At 51.2% G+C, this 19843-nt stretch overlaps 1 protein-coding gene and 1 non-coding gene across 7 annotated transcripts; both read left to right on the forward strand.

Annotated features, from left to right (window-relative positions):
* The first annotated feature begins 227 nt into the window (after positions 1-227).
* On the forward strand, positions 228-14397 carry ABHD4 (abhydrolase domain containing 4, N-acyl phospholipase B). Of its 6 annotated transcripts, none has more exons than XM_045802814.2 (7): positions 228-251; positions 4784-4872; positions 6123-6495; positions 6653-6807; positions 8920-9031; positions 11968-12154; positions 12893-14397. In XM_045802814.2, the coding sequence occupies exons 2-7, from the start codon at positions 4833-4835 to the stop codon at positions 12980-12982; spliced, it is 957 nt and encodes a 318-aa protein (XP_045658770.1). In that variant the 5' UTR covers positions 228-251; positions 4784-4832; the 3' UTR covers positions 12983-14397. The 6 variants fall into 6 exon arrangements, with proteins under 6 accessions (XP_045658770.1, XP_045658769.1, XP_045658766.1 ...); XM_045802813.2 differs by lacking the exon at positions 228-251 and adding an exon at positions 264-381; XM_045802810.2 differs by lacking the exon at positions 228-251 and adding an exon at positions 960-1174.
* A 4587-nt stretch (positions 14398-18984) lies between these two features.
* LOC123795812 (U6 spliceosomal RNA) lies at positions 18985-19089 on the forward strand. Its single transcript, XR_006780599.2, has one exon. It is a non-coding gene; the product is annotated as a U6 spliceosomal RNA (small nuclear RNA).
* Positions 19090-19843: the final 754 nt, after the last annotated feature.

The raw sequence follows: 19843 nt of genomic DNA on the forward strand, positions 1-19843 counted from the left end.
CTCTATAAATTCCCATTCTCTTAAACTTTGAGCCCTTACAGTGATAATCAGATCAATTTAACACTGTGTTACAAAACAGAAGAAATCTCAGAATCTAACACCTGCAAGAGGGCTAACGAAAAACACTGACAAACCCCTCCCCACCAGCATTTTCCCACCCACCCTCCACCACGGTTTGGTTTTAACCTAACCAAGGGGATGACCTGAACCCAGACAGCTCCAGGGACATGAGGACTTGTTTACCAGTTCAGGTAAGTTCTGGAGCCAGCCTCAAGATTTGACTCCTCTGCTGAGCAAACCTGAAGTATGCTCAGGACCTAAGAGATAAGCCAGCCACCCCACACCCCATTCCAGCAACCTAAAGCAGACCAGGCCTTACAGGTTAGTCCTTCAATTGCTCCTGCTGAGGGGAGGAGAGGCAGGGATCCTCCAAACAGGGAGACCTGGGATTGAGCACATATTTCCTGGGAACTAATTTGGGAAATCTCCAGAGCAGAGGAACTGCATCTTGACGTGTCGCTAAGGTTTAGGGTTGTCAGATAAGATGTTGGCTGCCCACTTATGTCCCAAATATTGCACCTGAGGTGCTCATTCTAAAAAAAGTATTTGTTGTTTATCTGAAGTTCAACTTAAGGCATCGTGTTTTTTATTTGCAAAACCTGGCAATCTACTTGGGGTACAGGCCCCCGGCCCCTTTGTAAGAAACACTCAACCAGTAGTATTGTCTCCACAAGCATCATAAGCCCCACATTACGAGAAAACACCAGGAGGAGGCTACCAGAGTGGAGGGAGCTCGACGCGGAAGCCCAAGGAGTGTGTGTGTGCGCGTGCTGGGGTCGTCCGGTCACTTTTGAACTAAGACAGACTGGAGGGCTGAAGGAGGTGAGACACCCTGTTCTTTCAGAACTGCCCGTCTCCCTCACTGTCCCCCAAATGTGTGAGCAGGATGACCGTCCTATTCCGTGAGCCCCCAGGGCCCCCTCGGTCGGCACGCTGAGCCGGGGGGCACCACCAGCCGGGTTCAGGGCCCGCCTGCGCCCCGCGGCCTGGCCACGCCCCCTTTGTTATCCGACCCTGTTCTGGGTCAGCTGGTGCTGGCGTCAGGCGGAGGGATGGGCTGGCTCAGCTCGACCCGGCAGGGCTTGTTTACTATGGCTGATGATCTGGAGCAACCGTGAGTTAATCCTGTGTCTTTCTCTTCTTCTCTTTCTCTCTGGGCCATGATCCCGGGACTGTCGGTGACTGAGGAACAGTTGTAGACACCTTCCCGCCTTTCCTTTTTCAGGTCGGCTTCATGGGAGGGCCGGGGGGTGCGTTTGCTTGCTTTGCTTTTGCCCAGAAGAGGCGGCAGCAGAGCTCGGGAAGCGATGGTAGATAAGCTTGCCTACAGCTTGAGTGACTCTGACTTGCCACCGCAGTCTTCGCGATCGCTCCTCGCTCCTCTGGTCGCGGTACGAAGAGGTTAGACTTCGTGGTGATGGCCCAGAGCCCCCGAGGCAGCTCGTGGGATGCGGGCGCGCGGATAGCAGTCCGCAGTCAGGTCTGCTCGTCGAGATTTGCCCCAGGACCATGGTCGCGGGGGCGGGAAGGGCCTCTCCTAGCCAGGCAGGGAGAGGGCATGGGAAGAAGAGAGAGAGGGCTCCCGCGCTGGGGTTGTCTGGAGTAATGGGCTCGCAAGTTTCTTTAGCTCTCGGCCACTGAGACACTTAGCCGCCTGCGAGCCTAGTTGATAACGTTTTTAATCATCCCAAGATCCTTGATGCTGTGGTTTCAGAATTACAGTTTCCGGGATTTGTTACCACTGTCACAAGGGCATCAGGATTGGGATGCCACCTGTAGGTGGTGTGACTAGCCATTCGCAGTCTGATGAAAGCAAGGAAAAGTTGCTTCCAGAAGAATGACTCAGCTCCCAGCCAAGCCTTGGTTTCAGCAGAACAGGCCCTTTCCTGGATCCCGTGTTCCTGCTCTTCAGAGCTGCAGAACTGGCAACTTGCAACACTAATTAACTTTATGGCCATAATAGCTTTCTGGGCTTGAAGGAACTGCTCAGGAAGAGTTTTACTTTCTAAAGATGACCTTCCCCAAAGGAAATTTACAGTGGCCACAATGACTTAGGGAAACAGATTAGCAGGGATACGGGTAGTTCAGCTCCTTTTCACAGATGAAGAAGCCAGTGCTCATGAAAGTTAGAGGAGATTGCCCAAATCACAGAGGTCCAGAACAGGCTTCTGACCCAACGCACAGAACCCTCTTCTGCCTCACCCGCCCCCAAGATGAAAGCTCTCTAGAGGGAAGAGACCACTCTGGTCAAGCTAAGTTCATGGCTGAGTGGCTTCTTTGCCTCTTGCCTCAATTTCCCACCCTAGCCCTCACCTCCCCAATAGTACTGAGTAGATGCACTGTGCCAGGGACTATTTCCAGTGCTTTCGCTGTAACATTTTTGGTGAAGAGAGGCAAAGTAAAGCTCCTCCCTGAAGAATATCTGCTGAGCAGCCCATGGTGCTGTTGACGTCGGGCATATCTCCCCAGTGCTGCTTTGGGCAGGTACAAGGCAAGGTGGGGTCCACCTGTCGTGGTCTGACTTGGCACAGTCTCTGATATAGAGAGAAAGTGTGTCTCTTAAGACTGGCGAAATTCTGCGGTCTTGGTGCCCTTGCTTCAAGCCTACAGTAAGGAGTTCCAGTAGAGTATTAAAAGGGTTGAGAGTCTCCATACAATTGGATTGATTGCGAATGGCAGCTCTCATCTGTATGAAGTCACTGATACACCCCTCTCAGCTGCAACCTCAGGATTTCTTGCAGTCATCGAAGAGTTGAATGAATGTAGGCAGCTTATGACTAAGCTGGGGGAAAAGAACATTTGCTGGGAGTTTATCTTATGCTAGGCGTTAGGGGCATGAACTCATTTAATCTTTATATAAACCCTATGAAGTAGTTATTGTTATTATCTTTCTCTTAAAGATGAGGAAATTGACACAGAGAGGCTAAGTAATGTGCCCAGAGTCACACTGCTGGTAAGTGGCAGTGTCAGGATTAGAACTCTGGCCTTCTGGTTTATTTTGCACTTCCTTTGAGAAAAAAAGAGTGTGAAAGTGTGGTTATATACTGCGAGTTTGAAAAGCCGAGGCTGGGGGCACCTGGCTAGCTTAGTCGGTAGAGCACGTGACTTTTTTTTTTCCCCCAAGATTTTATTTATTTATTAGAGAGAGATAGTGTGAGCAGAGGGATGGGCAGAGGGAAGGAGAGAAGCCAACTCCCTGATGAGCAGGGAGCCCGACGGGGACTCAGTCCCAGGACCCTGGGATCATGACCTGAGCCCATGGCAGACGCTTAACCAACTGAGCCACCCAGGCGCCCCGGGCATGTGACTTTTGATCACAAGGTTGTGAGTTTGAGCCCCATGCTGGGTGTCGATACTACCTAAAAATAAGTAAATCAATAAATAAATTTTTTAAATAATTCTCCTTGGAAAAAGAAAAAGCTGAGGCTGGAACTTCCACAGAAAGGGTACAGAAACCCGGATTTGAGATGTGGGCTCTAGTTCTGCTGCTTTTTCTAACTGGCCAGTTGGCCTCCTTGGGCATCAGTTTCCTCATCTGTGAAATAAAGAGGCTGGACCAGATGAATCCTAAGGTACCATCCTAATCTAAAATCCTGTGCTTCAAATGACGTATCGGGATGTCCAGTGTGTGGCAAGAGGGATCAGTAATGGTTTCCCTCATTCCCCCACAGAGCGCCCCTGCCTTACTATGCCGATGTTCTCAGACCCTCCCAGTAGCCGGTGGTATCCATCCTGTAATCCCCTTCATCCAGGCAGAGTTCAAGAAAGGAAAAATATCATATACGATGGAAAAAGAATAATAAACTCACTCAGCATCTGATTTGTCCCAGGCACCTTTTGAGGTCCCTTACATATCTAGATGCTTGAAGATCAGTTATTTACCAGGCCAAGCCATTCTGCTTGTAAATGATGATAGTGTGATGCAGAACCAGCCCCCCCCTCTGCCCCCACTGCCACAAAACTGGTGCTTTCAACCTCTACCCTGCACCCTTACATTTTCTTGGGAATAAAGGAGAGAGCAGGATGGCTTATCATCATTTTACTTCGCGCCATTGGAGGTGAGGATATACGTGAGCTTTGTACACATTGTGTCATCTGGAAAACGAGGCCAGAGGCAACCTGGCAAGGCAATCCCAACAGGACTTGAACCCAGGTCTCCTGCCTCCTGCTCCCTTCCTGTCGCATCTTGTTGTTCCAGACTAGACTGATTGATTGCCTGACAGCCCAGCTGGGCACTGACCCCACTCTGTACTTCCAGGAGCATGGAAGAGGACACAAACAAACCCCAAGGCCCTGCCAGGAGGGCAGGTGGCATGGGAATGTGTCCTACCCTAAAGGAACATACAGTCCTGGGCATGGCACAAGATAAAGATAACTGAAATATTAGTTAATAGTTGGCTTTTTTCCCCTTGTGATCTTGAACCATTATGATAACCAGTAACAAAGGGAAAGTTATAAAGCCCAAATGAGATGATACATGTGAAAGAGCTTTGCAAACTGTAAAGTGGAATTCACATGGTGCCCCGAGTATCTGTTGAAACAAAGAGCATGTTGTTAATAGCCATTTGCTGGGGAAGAGTAACAGTCTCTCGGGCAGCAGGGAATTGCTGACTGCCATCATGGGTCTCCTGAGCCTGGGAAACACCCTGATAACTTTGTAACTGTCAGCAAGGCTGGGAGCATCAATGTTGCCAATGGGTGTCACTGTGTTTCTTTGTCCCAGGCCTCAAGGCTGGCTGAGTAGCTGGCTGCCTGCTTGGCGCCCCACTTCCATGTCCCACCTGAAGAATGTGGAAGCCAGGATCCTCCAGTGTAAGTAGGAGGGATAGCTGATCCCACCTCTATCGGGAGGCCCAAGGAGGATACAGGATCTCCCCAGAGGCTGCTACACAGAGCCCACTGATTCCTGACTCACAGTGCTTGGGGGGAAGGAAAGGATGTCAGTGATTTGAGAGAAGAGATTTGCACAGGGGACACCATATTTTACGATAGTGGTTTCTCGACATCTCCCTCCCTATCCGCCATGCTAGTTCCTGACACATCCCACAACTTCATTTCAAACCCTATACCAACTATCAACACACAACACACACACACACACACACACACACACACACACACACACACACCCTACACATTCTCTTTCTCTCCTTCCTTCTCCCCCATTCCTCCCTCTTCCTTCTCTCCCTCCCTCTTCTTCCAAACACATAAGCACTTCTCAGATTTACCACCCTTCCACCTGAGGCCCAGCAGCGGTCCTGTATTCTCTAATATTGCTATGCTGCATTCCATCCAGTTAGGCCCACCACTTACGTAGTCACTACAGTAGTTTGGGATTCCCACAGACCAGCTCTCTTGGGCAGTATCATGTTGGGGCAGGGCATCCCATCATCGGCAGCAGCCACAGGCTCAAACAAGACCCTTCAGCTGCGTCTGCCCATATCTCCCTTAGATCCTCCCCGCCCTGCACCCACAGCCCCAGCCGTGGGTACCCTATTTTCCTGGGAGCCTGAATAAGCACAGCTGCAGAACAGCCTCCTCCCGGGATCCAGGCAACTTCCCCCAAGCCGCTCTGTCACGTGACCATTAGGCCCCAGAGCAAGCACTGCCCACTGCCTGTCTCTAAGAGGAATAAGCTTGTGGCTCAGTCCATACCCATCACCCCCTCCACCTGCCTCAGCTCCAGTCAGAAGCTGCCCCCGCCAGACACCCCCAGGGAGGCTGCATCCGTCCCTCTGTCCAGCCCCAAGCTCACACAGGTACAAGAGCATTGGATGCAGGAGCTCTGTGAGGCCAGTGTAGTCACTGCCACGCTGGGCCCAAAGGGAGGCAGACACACAATCTGGAGGAGTAAGATGGCCCCTCTAGTTACCTAGAGACTAGATGGCCCACAAAGTGTGCTTGGAGTTGATCTCTTAGGGCATGTGGTCAGAGGGTTGTGAAAGGAAGGCGGTGAGGACAGTTGGGACGGGTTTGGCAATGGAGAGAGGAAGCTGAAGGACGCATGACAGTGCTGTCAGAAAACAGTCTTCTTGCTCTGCCCTGCGTTCCCCTCTCCCCAGGCCTCCAGAACAAGTTCCTGGCCCGATATGTGTCCCTCCCAAACCAGAACAAGATCTGGACGGTCACCGTGAGCCCGGAGCTGAGGGATCGCACCCCCCTGGTGATGGTGCACGGCTTCGGGGGCGGCGTGGGCCTGTGGATCCTCAACATGGATTCCCTGAGCGCCCGCCGCACCTTGCACACCTTCGATCTGCTTGGCTTTGGGCGGAGCTCGAGGCCAACGTTCCCCAGGGACCCCGAGGGGGCCGAGGACGAGTTTGTGACATCCATAGAGACATGGCGGGAGACCATGGGCATCCCCAGTATGATCCTCCTGGGGCATAGTTTGGGAGGATTCCTGGCCACCTCTTACTCTATCAAGTACCCTGAAAGGTAAGGAGGAGTCGCTTCTCTGGCTCGTGACCTAATTCCTTGTCCCACCGGGAACCTTACAATATTAGTGCCCAATGGTTTTCTTCTTCCTGGGCAAGTTAAGGGCTATGGTTCTTCCAAGCACATACAACTTGTCTTTTCCTTTTTCTTCCTTTAGAGTTAAACACCTCATCCTGGTGGACCCATGGGGCTTTCCTCTTCGACCGACTGACCCCAGTGAGATCCGTGCACCCCCAACCTGGTTCAAGGCTGTGGTGTCAGTCCTAGGGCGTTCCAATCCACTGGCTGTTCTCCGAGTAGCTGGGCCCTGGGGTGAGTAGCCTGCAGATAAAGAAACCATCTCCTTAAACCAAGGCCATCCCATTCTAGAAGCCCCGCTGTATCTAGACTCCCACTATGCCCGCTTGTCCACGAGAAGTGGAAATAGGCCTAGCGTTGTTATTTAAAGCTCTTAATCTGGACCAGATCTCTTTGTCTGCAGTTTCAGAAGCTTCTTTTTTTTCCTTCATCCACATGCAAAGAGCTTTCCTATGCCGGGACAAATGGAGCAGAACTACTCCTCTCTGCCTTGGCTAGACCCCCGGAGAGAGAGAGAAAGGGGCCACGAAGTGAGCTCTGCTGAGTTCTTAGGCTACGTGTGTGAGTTTATGGCAACCTGTTGGTGATTAAGCATGCCCCCCCATCAGATCCCGTCTCTGCAGCTCACTGAGCACCTGCGGGAGCCACAGCCTCCAACAGAACCCAGAGTGGCAGGCAGGCCCCTCTAAACCGTGCCCTACTCCAATGAGCTATTGTATCTTGGCCACGTAGGAGCTGTCAGCAAATTCTGGAAGGGAGGGGAGGAAAGGAAGGTGGCGGAGCCAGCCAGAATAAGTAAAACGAGTAGGTCTCGGCCTTCTGACCCCGTGCTGCCAGCACTCTTCCTTTCTGGGAAGGGGTGCTTTTTAATCTGCTGAAGTAAAAGGCAGATGCCCTCTGTAGAAAAGACTGGTGACCTCGTAGCCTGTAATGACGGCTTATGTAGACGTAGTGATATTCAGCCGCCAGTTGTTACAAGTTAATTACCGATGGCTGAATAAGAGTTGTCTCTCAAGGCCCTTCAAGAGACACAGAATGACTCTGGAGGAAAACTGAGGATTTGAGTAGAAGGTAGAGGTTTGGGAAGAAAGGGAGGTTATCAAGGCACGAAGGTACGAAAGAAGAGTAAAAGATCAGAGAGCTGACCTTCTTAGAGTTCCCAGCGCTGCGGACTCCAGCCGCCCTCTCTAGTCCTTTTCCAGGGAGAAGCCCTGCTCTGACTGCTCTCCCCTTCTCCGGACTTGTATCTGGCCCGATCCGTGCGTGGGCCTCAGAGCCAGCATGGTGGAGCAGCTGGCTGGCAGCCGTGGGGGGAGGCCAGGGCCCAGGGGATCCCGGCTGTGCCTCCCTCTCACAGCTTGATCCTCGCACACACAGAGAAGACCAGGAGAGAGATCAGAAGTTGACCATTAGGCCCAGTTTCTAGGCTGTTTCGGGTGCCCCCCTGCTTGGGTGCGTGCTGTAAAGGAAGGTGAGGGGAACAGATTGCTCAAGACAGCGGCCCAAGTCTGAGATGCCAGAGTTAAGTTCACCTCTCCACTCGGATTCTGTTACAGGCCTGGACATGAGAGGACTCTTGGCATGTAGTCTGGCTTCATCTGTTACCTTCAGAAGAGTAAAAGGCCCTAAGGGTCTCAGGGTGCCTGGCTGATTCAGTCGGTAGAGCATGCAAATCTTGATCTCGGGGTTGTGAGTTCAAACCCCACATCAGGTGCAGAGATTACTTAAAAAAAAAAAAAAAAAAAAAAAGCCCTAAGGGTCCTAAGGGTCTCAGGGAGAAAGAACATAGCTCAGACCGTAAAAGAAAAGCATGTCAGCCATGAACCTTTTTTTTTTTTTTAAAGATTTTATTTATTTATTTGAGAGAGAGAGTATGAGCAAGCAGGGGGTTGGGAGCCACAAGCACTCCCACTAAGCACAGAGCCTGACGCAGGGCCAGTCCCACAACCCTGAGATCAGGACCCAAGCCGAAATCTAGAGTTAAAAGTCAGACGCCCAGCTGACTGAGCCACCCAGGCACCCCTCAGCCAGGGACTCTTACAGGGCTTGAGATCCTTGGAAGGACAGAACTTGGGACTCGATTGAGCTGAAGCTAAGCTGGTTCCATGGGACTGGCTACATTCTTTGGTAACCAGCTGACTCGGACTTGCAGTCATCTGGGGCTTCCCTGACAGCTCACACACTCTGTCTGCCACTATAAAGTTAAATGTACAGAGTGCACAAACCCCTAGAGAAATAACGTTTGGTTTAAGTTGTTCAAACATGCACGTGCAGGAGGGGTCTTCCTGCACACCACACCCCTGCCCCCCAGACTGGCCACTCCCATGTTTTTCTCTCCCCTCCCAGGGCCTGGCCTGGTTCAGCGATTCCGGCCGGACTTCAAGCGCAAGTTTGCAGACTTCTTTGAAGACGATACTATATCTGAGTATATCTACCACTGCAATGCGCAGAATCCCAGGTGAGGGCAGCTCCCAGAGCCAGCTCGCGGTGCACGCGTTTGGAGACAAAACTCCAGCTGCTGGAAACACTCCAGAGCTGTCCCAGGACCGTTCTCTGCTGTATTTCTTCTTGCACAAAGCTCTCATTCAGTTAGGGAAACACGGGCACTAGCAGGCTCGATTATTTCCAGAGACCTCCCCAGGGAGAGGCACGAAGGAATGGAGAAGATAATAGGTTGCTTAAACATGCTGCCCATCTCTAGAGGAAGACTCTTAACTCTTCCCTGGAGATAGGCAGTTAGCCTGACAGGCAAGAGTCTAGAAAACCTTTTAAAAGTTCTGTTGTTTTTTTTAACTGAAAAAGTGATAGGAATATGGTATTTTTTTAAAAGTCAGGAAAAAAAGTCTTCTCCATCCCATCCTGAAGTTCCCCAAATTTCCTTGCTATTTCCATTCTGAGATGTTATGTGACATTGCTTCAGAGAACCTCTTTGCACATCTTCCTTCACACACGCACACACACGTCCACACACACACACGACTATATCTAGAATACCTTCCCACAAGTAGAACTGCAGATGGAAAGCGTATGCATTTTAAAATTTAATTCTGTGCACCTTGAAATACGTACTGTTGGGACAGGAATTCCTTCCACACCCTTTTGGACATTTTGGGGTGTCCCCCAAATCTTGAGATGTTTCTATCTATGACCGTTCACACAGCAGGCCCCCCACACCTGATGATCTGCAGTCTTGGTGGCTGAGAGGGTGGTAATCTTCCCTAATCTTCCCAGCAGGCAGTGCCCTGGGTGCGGCTGATACGGGAGGCCAGGTTGGTGACACGCCTCCGTGGAAGCCTCACCCAGCCTGCTGTGAGGCATCTGGGGGAAGTCAAGGTCACTGGAGCAGCCGCACGGCCCCACCTCAGTCCAGGCCTGTCCAGGTCACCCGTGGTGAGCCCAAAGCTGTGAAGACGGCGGGGGGCTGCATTCCCGCAGTGCCGTCTGGGCACTAGCCTCACACGCAGCCCAGCCAGCTTCGGGGCAGCGTGGGAACTGTCTCTCCAGCATTCTGCACGAGCTCTGCTAATTGAAGGGCCCCGCTTAAGCGGCGGTATTGAGACCCAGCTCAGCAGTCAAATCAGGTAGCCCCCTGTTTCCTGCTCTCGACCCCTCTCTCAGGCCCCACTGGGCTCGGTGCCAGTCTCATACCCACTTGAGACCCAACCCCAGCTCCCTGCTCAGAACTTTCCCCGGTCCCAGACCTAGTTGTGTGGAATGAATGGCCTCCTGACCTCAGCCTCAGAATGTATAATCGTGCAACTCGTTCCTGTGCTGGGGGAAGCAGAGATGATATCAGTGATCATCGGCCCTCTCCTCGCAATGCCATCACTCAGTTTTATAACCGTGTGAGTGTTTCTGAGTTGTAACCCTGACACGCTCATGGTAACTCTTACCCATCCCTTAGAAAACATGAAACGTGGCCAGGGGAGAATATCTGGGCATTACCTACTTTGCTTCACCTCATCTTAGGGGCCTTATACATATTTTCATTTTACTCAGTGAAAGAATAAAGAGGATATAATTCTGCAGTTTGTAGGTAAAAAAAAATTAGAGTGTATTCTGGTTACATGCTTGCTAAGAAAACAGGCAGGATTTGAATTCACATCTCTCTGACTCCGGAGGCCATAATTATCCACCATGCTGCTGTGTCTTAAGGAAGAACTCTGTGTCTGGTGGCCTGTGCAGAACTCAGGCTTGTCTTCATCCCAGAGATACAATACAGGAGGCTGGGGTACAATATCCGAACAGGCTGGGCCCGATAGGCTGTGGTCTCCCGAACCTCGCCACCTCCTGCCTCCCGCAAGAGCTGCAGACAGCCCAGAAGGCTGGCTTTCGTCCCAGCCTTGCAGACCCTCATGCTGCTTTCTCAGTCAGTCCTGCCTAAGGAAATGGCCAGGGAGCAAAGTAGGTTCGATGGGCCTGGCTTCTCATGCAGTACAGCTCCCCCGGGGTCCTCACAAGACCCGTGTGTCATTCCAGAGTCTCTTGAGGAAGCCCTTGGCACTGCTCTCACGTTTGCTCTTCACAGCGCCCCTCACGTGAGCCGCTGGCCCCTCTCCTCCACCCTCAGCCAGCTAAGCCCCCTCGTCTGTTCACCACCCTTTCATAATTCCTGAGAAGTCTGAAGTTATATAATCATATGATTAGCTATTTATTTCTTGAAAAATTTATTTATTTTAGAGAAAGGGCACAAGTGGGAAGGGAAGAGGGGGAGAATCTCAAGCAGACTCCCCGCTGAGCACGGAGCCCAGCACTGGGCTTGATCCTAGGACCCCGAGATCACGACCTGATCTGAAACCAAAAGTTGGACGCCCAACCGACAGAGCCGCCCAGGCGCTTCCTTCCTTCCTTCCTTCCTTCCTTCCTTCCTTCCTTCCTTCCTTTTTCTTTCTTTCCTTCTTTCTTCCTTTCTTTCTTTCCTTCTTTCTTCCTTTCTTCTTCCTTTCTTCTTTCTTTCTTTCTTTCTTTCTTTCTTTCTTTCTTTCTTTCTTTCTTTCAATCAGCTACTTAATCCCTGCCTCCCCAAAGTGTGAGATAGTTGTGAGCACCAGGACAGCCGGCACCACCTCCGTGTGACTCAGATGTCCCCACACTTGGCCCAGGGCATGATCTGTGAACACCTGTTGAATAAACCCATTGCTTCTTTGGGCAACAGCTTCTTTGGGTCAGCATCAGGAGGCTTCCCAAGTGGGCCCCAATTGTCTCCTATGCTGGGAGGCCTCCACAGCTTCGGACCTGTCTCCTCCTCCGAGTATTTCCCGAGCCGGGTGCAGGGTCCTGAGAGGAATACACATGTGACAGGGGTGCCGCCCCAGCCTCTGAAGAGCCCAGCACGCTGACACCAGATGGCGGCGTTTATTCTGTGCGCGGCCTCACCGTGTTTTGCTCCTGCAGTGGGGAGACGGCATTCAAAGCCATGATGGAGTCCTTCGGCTGGGCACGGCGCCCCATGTTGGAGCGGATTCACTTGATTCGCAAGGATGTGCCCATCACCATGATCTACGGGGCCAACACCTGGATAGATACGAGCACGGGGAAGAAAGTAAAGATGCAGCGGCCCGATTCCTACGTCCGAGACATGGTATGTTGGCCAGCCAAGGAGCAGGACTGAGGTGGAAGCGTGTGCTGAATGCCAGCCCACGGCAAGGAACTCTGGGTACAGAGGAGCCTCGGGGTGGAGACGGGTGAGCGAGGAGTCGGGGGGAAGGAGGAGCGGGCGGATTCAAATCGTGCAGTGGATTTGAAAGGGTTGACTCCATGATCCTGTAAGTAGGGGGGGGTCTCCTTTCTGTAGAGTCCAGTTCAGCTGAATGACAGGTTCTTCTTCGGTAGTCAGACAGGGACGGCGTGCCTCCACGCCGGACCCCCTGTGTCACCCCAAACCAGAGCCGTGAACAGTAGAGCAAGTGGTAGAGGCTGCCATGAAGCCTTTCTACCATCCTCCTCTCCCCTCCCATTTTCTTAGCCCTTTCCCCCCTCATTTGCTAATGAGTATGCTTAATTAGGCTGGGGGCCACCTATGGGCCCTGGCTTAGCAGACCCGTGGATGAAATGAGCAGATGGCAGTGGGGCCAGGACTTAAGGGAGTACAGTGAACAGCCAGAGGAGAACAAGAGTGGGGCATCGGGATTCATTGACCCCCACAGGAAAGTGCTGAAATTCTAGGAGAAAGGTGGACCGTTGTTTCTGATAAGTGCTCTTGGTGATGGGCCAGCAGGTTTATGGGCGGGGGGGGGGGCGGGGAGAATGGTGTGCCAGCTTCCCAGTGCTCAGAATAAAGGGCCTTCCCACCTCCGGCGGGTTCCTCCTCTGTCTGCAGGAGATTGAGGGTGCTTCACACCACGTCTATGCAGACCAGCCACACATCTTCAATTCTGTGGTGGAAGAGATCTGTGACTCAGTTGACTGAGCTGCCGTCCCAGAGGAAGAGGAGAAAGCCAGAGAGTCGCTCTCGCCTCCCTGTCAGCTTACTCGCCCCTGTGTCCTTTCCTCACCGACTAACATGTGCCAGCCAGGCAGTCTTGGGCTGTCCCCAGGGCAGGACGACAGTGAAAAAGAGCACTCCTGAGCCCAGGAGAAGGGTTGGAGCCCGCAGCCGCACGAGGCCTTGAGCACCCCAGCCCGGAGAAGAACATAAAGGGTTGCCTAGTGCCACCCATTCTCTCCATGCCAAGTGTTACCCAGGTGGTCGTTGTGAAGGGATCGCACCGAGCCACGTCCCCTCCCTGTGCCAGAGGGAGGGCGGCCTCTTCCCCTGGGCAGAGGAGAGGCTCCCGGCAGCCTTTCCCAGCTCTGGAGTATTTGTGGGGGTAGGTTCCAAGCAAAAGCATCCCCTTCCGTCACCCCCCCAGCCTCCATTTCCATGCCAGTTTTGTCCAGAGTCTGGTTGGGAGCTAACTACCAACTAACTACTAACTCCTTAACTACCAACAGCAGGCCGTGGAGCGCCCTTGACCTGGGGAGTCCCTCCCCCGACCTAGAAGTCCTATCCAAAGCCCTCATTAATGGATAAGGAACAGGCCAGGGCAGGACATGGCTGGCCCATGGTGTCATAGCTCTGCTCCAGGAGAGCTAAGGCTAGAACCCAGGTCTGCTGACACCCAGTACGCATTGCAGACTCCATTTTGCTAAAGTTCAAGGCAGGCACTACTGCCATGGGGCTGGTCCTGGTCACTGGCCAAGGGTAAGCCCTTCCCTGTCCCGCATTCCAGCCCCAGTGCGCAGGGGTGCTGTTGTCGGCCCTGTGTCTCAGCCCTGGCTGTCTAAGGGGGGGACACTCAAGTGCTTCCTTCCCTGCCCCCTCATCCTCCCAATTGGGAGGCCTCTTGGCCTCCCTCTGTGCCTTGGGCCCTGAAGCCCCACCTGTAGGATAGAGCAAAAGTGGCCCCTGGTGGAGAGAGAAGGGAAAGGCCCTTCAACCCCAGGGCTGTGTCTGGATTCCCTGTTCCCACTAGTATCCGCGGGGTTTTTCTGCCCTGCCCATGGTCCGATGACAGCCTCAAGCCAGCAGTTCCCTGTCCTCATCAGCCACAGGATGGTTCTCACTGCCTGGCCCTCTGTCCCTGCCATCTGTCCCGTGGTCTTCAGCTCATCCCGCCCCCGACCTACCTGTCACTGTCTCCCGGGGCTGGTTCCAGGTGCTGCTCTGAGGTTCTGGGCGGTGGGCTGGGCCTGGCCCCAGAACCAGGGCAGCTTCTGTCTGTCCCTTGAGTTTTGTAAAACCAACCCTTTCACCAGAATAGTATTAACTCCTGGTGCTTTGTACTACTGGTCCAGCTGCCTTGGGCTCCTTTTCTATATTAATAAAGAAATAGTAAAAACTGGTGGCCGTGATGTTTGATGTCACTCTGACAAGAGTGCTGGGTGGTGCCTGAGTCAGAGAAGGGGGCCAGACAGGTACCTGCTTCCACGCCAGCCCTCTCCTGTTCAGCGTAACATTTGCCCAGGTCAGCACAGGCTGTGTCAGCCAAGCCCCAGGGCACAGGAAGAGAATTAGGGAGAAGTGGGTGCTCCCCACTGCCCATTAAATAGCCCCATCCTCCAAAGTTCACTCCACAGGGGTCTGCATCTGGACTGTTCCTACCGCCCGTTCTTTTTTTTTTTTTAAGATTTTATTTATTTGACAGAGATAGAGACAGCCACTGAGAGAGGGAACACAAGCAGGGGGAGTGGGAGAGGAAGAAGCAGGCTCATAGCGGAGGAGCCTGACGCGGGGCTCGATCCCGGAGCGCCGGGATCACGCCCTGAGCCGAAGGCAGACGCTTACCCGCTGCGCCACCCAAGTGCCCCCCTACCGCCTGTTCTGCCTCTTTCTCCTCCTCTAGATCTCAGCTCAGATGTTCCTTACTCAGGCAAGCTTCCCGCTGACCTCCCACACTAGACCTGGACTCCCTCTGCTGTGTTTCCAGGGGGTACCCAGCTCCCTCCTTGTAAGACTGATGCACTTGTCACTTGTTCGATGTCTGCCTTTCCTCCCCAGACCAGAAGCTACTTAAGGACAAGAAGCACCTCTGGGCATCTCGGTAATGGGCAATAAATGTTTGTTGTGATTGAGCACAGAGAAGCGAGGTGCACCAAGTGCTCAGAAGCGTGCTCAGATCACGAGCAGCAGTGCCTGCTGGGTGCTGGCTGACTCTGGCCGGGCGCAGAATTCCTCAGCTCCAGACAGCACGTCACCCTACTCTTGTCATGAGGAATGAATGAATGAATGAGGACATGAATGAATGAATGGAACTCCTGGGTAGAATTACACGCACGTCCCAAGACGGGGTGTCTTTGAGACTGACGATTGCTTGATGACCAGCCCTGCTGTGTGGAGGCGAGGGCAGGTGTTTAGAGCTTACCCAATGCCAAGCACGAGGGCTACGATAGTGAAGAAGCCTGGAAACTGCCTTCATGGGACATCACACTGGTCTTGGAGAGACACACCCTTAATTACGTGAATCAATATAAAATTGCAACTGAAAAGGGCCACCCTGGCGTGGTGGGTAGGGACCTGGGTCATCCTGCCTCCAGAAGAATGTTGTGCTCACCCTAAAAGCAATGGAAAGAAAGACCTGGAGTGAGGGTCAGGGTGGAGTGGGGAGGGTGGCAGAATCAAATTTGTGACTAGGACCGGCTACCCTGGCTGCTCTGTGGAGTACAGATTGGAGGGGGACGGTCCCTGCAGGGGAACTTCAGGCTACTGCAGCGGTCCAAGCCGGAGAGGCCGGTAGCTTGCGCTTGGCCAGTGGCTAGCGGACACACGGAGAAAGCTGCAAGAAACACTCAGGAGAGAAAATCAAAAGGACTTGAGGTGAACACGGATGCTACTACCCCCTCGGAGAACTGAGCGAGTGAGGCGGTCGTCACCAAACCTGCTCACATAGCAACACAGCCTGCCCTACTTTTCTTTTTTTGGGTATAGATTCCTGGGCTGTATCCCCCAGAGTCTGATCCGGTGTATCTGGATGGAGTCTAACCGTGACATCTGCATTTAAACATATTCGCTCGGAGACGCCGATGCCTGCTGTCTGCAGGCGCTGATCCGTCTCTGACACTTGGCCCAGAGGCCCCGTGCGGAGAAGGATGGCCCACAGCCCTGGAAGTTCCATTTTCTGCTCAGTCCAGAGCCACTTCTCTTTGAGAACCTGCAAAACACTCCGATCTGATTTTCCCAAACCCGACACAACGCAGACCCACTCCTCAGGAGCACACGCACCGAGAGTCTGAGGAAGGGCCCCCAGAGGACCCTGTTTACACACCCAGGCCCACACACATGGATGCACGTGTGCACACACCGTGCACACACACATTCCATCCGACTGGGTCATTCCTGACATTGTCAGGACTGGGACTAAAAAAATACTGAATATACCACTCGTCTACACCTTTCCCAGTGGGTTCTAAGGATTTGGGGGACCAGTGCACCCTATACACTTGGGCTCCTCAAAGGCCTAGCAGTTTGCAAGGAGTGATTCTGCAGATAGACACAGAGGACTGTGAGTAATCCAAGACTGGGGAGTCCTACGCTATTCAGCGGCCGTCAGGAAATGGGCTAAATTTAACTTGGTTCTTGGGATCGACACCAAAATATGCGTGCTAAAAATGCCATCTGGTTCCACTGCCAGAAAGATGGTGAAATCTTGATGAATACCTCTCCGTTCTATCACGTGATCAGCCCGTGACTGCAGGTACAGGTCATGACCCGATAGAAAATAATCCTACCCGCTGGTAACAAGCACAAGGTCTAATGAACAGTGAAAAACATCACTCCTCTCATCGTGTGACCTTTCAATTCATACAGAGTCCTTCTTGGATAGGCTCTAGAAGGTCCTTTATCTCTGGTATCCCTCCCTCCTCTGCCTTCCTCCTCCCCCCCCCCCCAAAGTCCTAGTCTGTCTTGCAGAAACAAGCCAAACATGAGATTTTGAGGGTCAGAACTGAACCCCATCCGGATGAAATAGCTCAAAACAAACCATCTTTTCTCCTGTGAATGTCGACTGTTTTTCATAGCATCAGTTCAGCATTATTATGCTAGAAAAGTCTTCGTGTCAAGCCTACTAAATATCACTCTTCAGAACGGTCGAGGAGAAAAGACAATCCCACCCTGACACTTTCACAGGAATAATGCATCCTTAGGTCGAGTACCAAGGAGGATTCATTGAAGCCCACAGAGGCACCCAGCCCTCCCCCCACCCCAGGAGGAGGAGACCCCATTCTCTTAGTTGGTAACTCTGTAAGGGGATAGGAGCCCAGACCTGGCCTTGGTAATGATGAAGTTCCTTCCTCAAGTGGGTTCTGAGGCCTGAGACAGAGCTTGTTGCAATTTGGCGACCTCGTATTTTAGCGGATCCATATGAGAACAAATTATGCAAGCAAAAGAAACCTGGGACATGCTAGTTACGGCGGAGGACTCTGAAGGACTTGTGGTTGCGGTGCTGTGTTCATCTCCCCAGTTCGAAGAGTGACTTTGGAAAAGAAAGAGCACGAGGCAGGACAACCGGACAACGAAGGCTGTGTCCCAGACCAGGACTGGGGGGACCGCTTGCGACTTGTGACGGAAGTTTTATGGGCTTCTGATAAATGGCAAAGTAACTAAGACAAAACCTGGGCATCATGGACCTCCTGAACTTTTGGAGGAAAGGGGAAAAGTGTCCAAATAGAACTGCAAAAGCGTATATTCTAGCTGTGGTTTCCCACATGGGTCTGTGGACCGGAGATGGTCCCTGACAGAGGATTTCAGGTCTATAATGAAATAAGACTTTTTCAGTATTATTAAATTCTGAAATTAAGTCCTTTCTGACCTTTTCAGGATTAAATTTTTGTCTTCTATGAAAAGATGATGATAGTCTAAGATCGTTTGGGGGATGGGAGGAAATGTCGTTTCTTGTTGCCAAACACATCAATTTGGGGGATTTTTTTCCCAAAAAATTTTCATTAATCCTAATAAAATCCTAGTTTGGGAAGTGCTATATTATAGAAGACCAGAATGGGAACATGAATTTTATCACAAGAAAATAAATAGATTATACGGAGTTCACGACTGATGGGTGACCCTGGAAGGATGCCACTGCTCAGAGGAAGCAGATCTAATGACAGTTTTCAGCAGGAGTGTATATGTCAAAAAGGAAATCAGAACCCTTCGGAAAAGAAGCATTTGGATGCAGATAAAAGAAGCGACCAGGAAATAAAACCCAGTAGGAGCACAGAATAGATGTTAAAATAAACAGAGGACGTGGGTGATGCTTTTTTAATTCAGATGGTGAAAGTAATCTAAGGCCGGATACAGCTGTGCCAGAGGTCGCAAGCATCAGGACGTCAGCTCCTTCTGCTGGAAGCAGAGCACCTAGCAAATGTTTGCCCCACTAACAAGTTCACTTGCCAGAATGTTGAAGGAAGATGACCAGACGTAATTTTTACAGATTTCCAGAAGTCAGATCGTAAAATGTTCCAAGGAGAATTACCTGAGGGGCTCCAAAGGGACAGCAAGTTCTCAGATGTGAAGTTCTAGCAGTTTTCTCCCAAAGGATCCTGCCGAGGAAGGAAGGAGGGCTTCACCAATCCGGAAGCAGCTGCACTCTCTGACTTCTGATTCGATCGAACTGTGGCCGGAGATGAGGGTCACATCTCCTGCGTTAAAGAATGAACCAAACAAGTAAAGCAAGGACAGTTCATATGAAAACATTCAACCAAAATGAAGGTTTTAGTGGACTGGGCGCTCAGTTTGAAGCAGTAAAGTTGAAGCCAAAAACCCTAACGTAACGGGAGGTAAATGAGACCTGCATGGGGGGGGCGGGGAGACTCAATTAGGAAGTTTCATTACTCCCCGATCTGAGTGGAGGTTCAAATTCTGAGAACATTTTGCCTTTTTTATGTGAACAAAACATTTTTATTGCAGGAAAAAAAAAAAGACTTTTAAAAAACTATCCAGTGCTTGCTTTGGCAGCACACAGACCAAAATTGGAACAATACGGAGATTAGCATGGCCCCTGGGCAAGAATGATTACGCAAATTTGTGAAGCATTCCATATTTTAAAAATAATAATAATTAATTAATTGATTAAAAACCATCCGTAATTATACTACCCAGAAATAACCATGTTAAACATTTTGGAATACATGTATATAAGTATATATATATATATATGTTTATATATAAATGTGTGAATATATATTCCAGGTACATAGACATATATATGCACACACACATTATTATATATAAATATATATTTACCAGGATAAAAGCATACTGACAAAGTGGTTTATGAGATGTTTTCTTTTTTTTTTTTTTTTTTTAAAGATTTTATTTATTTATTTGACAGAGATAGAGACAGCCAGCGAGAGAGGGAACACAAGCAGGGGGAGTGGGAGAGGAAGAAGCAGGCTCATAGCGGAGGAGCCTGATGTGGGGCTCGATCCCACAACGCCAGGATCACGCCCTGAGCCGAAGGCAGACGCTTAACCGCTGCGCCACCCAGGCGCCCCTATGAGATGTTTTCTTTACTTCATTGTTAGAAATCTCTTTCTACATCAATGAATATAGCGTATAAGAAATATATCATTTTTTTTAAGATTTTATTTATTTATTTGACACCTAGAGAAGTGGGGGAGAGAGCAAGCACAGCAGGGGGAGTGCCAGGCAAAGGGAGAAGCAAGCTCCCCGTGGAGCAAGGAACCCGATGTGGGTCTTGGTCCCAGGACCCCAGGATCACGACCCGAGCCAAAGGTAGCTGCCTAACCGACTGAGCCACCCAGGTGCCCAGAAATATATCATTATTTTAATTGTATT

The sequence above is a fragment of the Ursus americanus genome, chromosome 35 (assembly GCF_024610735.1).
Source record: "Ursus americanus isolate L20-20 chromosome 35, mUrsAme1.1.p, whole genome shotgun sequence".
Classification (NCBI taxonomy): Eukaryota; Metazoa; Chordata; class Mammalia; order Carnivora; family Ursidae; genus Ursus; species Ursus americanus.

What these genes read in the sequence shown, in the direction of transcription:
- ABHD4 (XM_045802810.2), top strand. Translation starts at nt 1,113, where the DNA reads ATGGGCTGGCTCAGCTCGACCCGGCAGGGCTTGTTTACTATGGCTGAT. An exon ending in GGAAGCCAGGATCCTCCAGT is followed by an intron (nt 4,873 to 6,122) that starts GTAAGTAGGAGG and finishes CCCTCTCCCCAG; the next exon opens with GCCTCCAGAACAAGTTCCTG. An exon ending in TCTATCAAGTACCCTGAAAG is followed by an intron (nt 6,496 to 6,652) that starts GTAAGGAGGAGT and finishes TTCTTCCTTTAG; the next exon opens with AGTTAAACACCTCATCCTGG.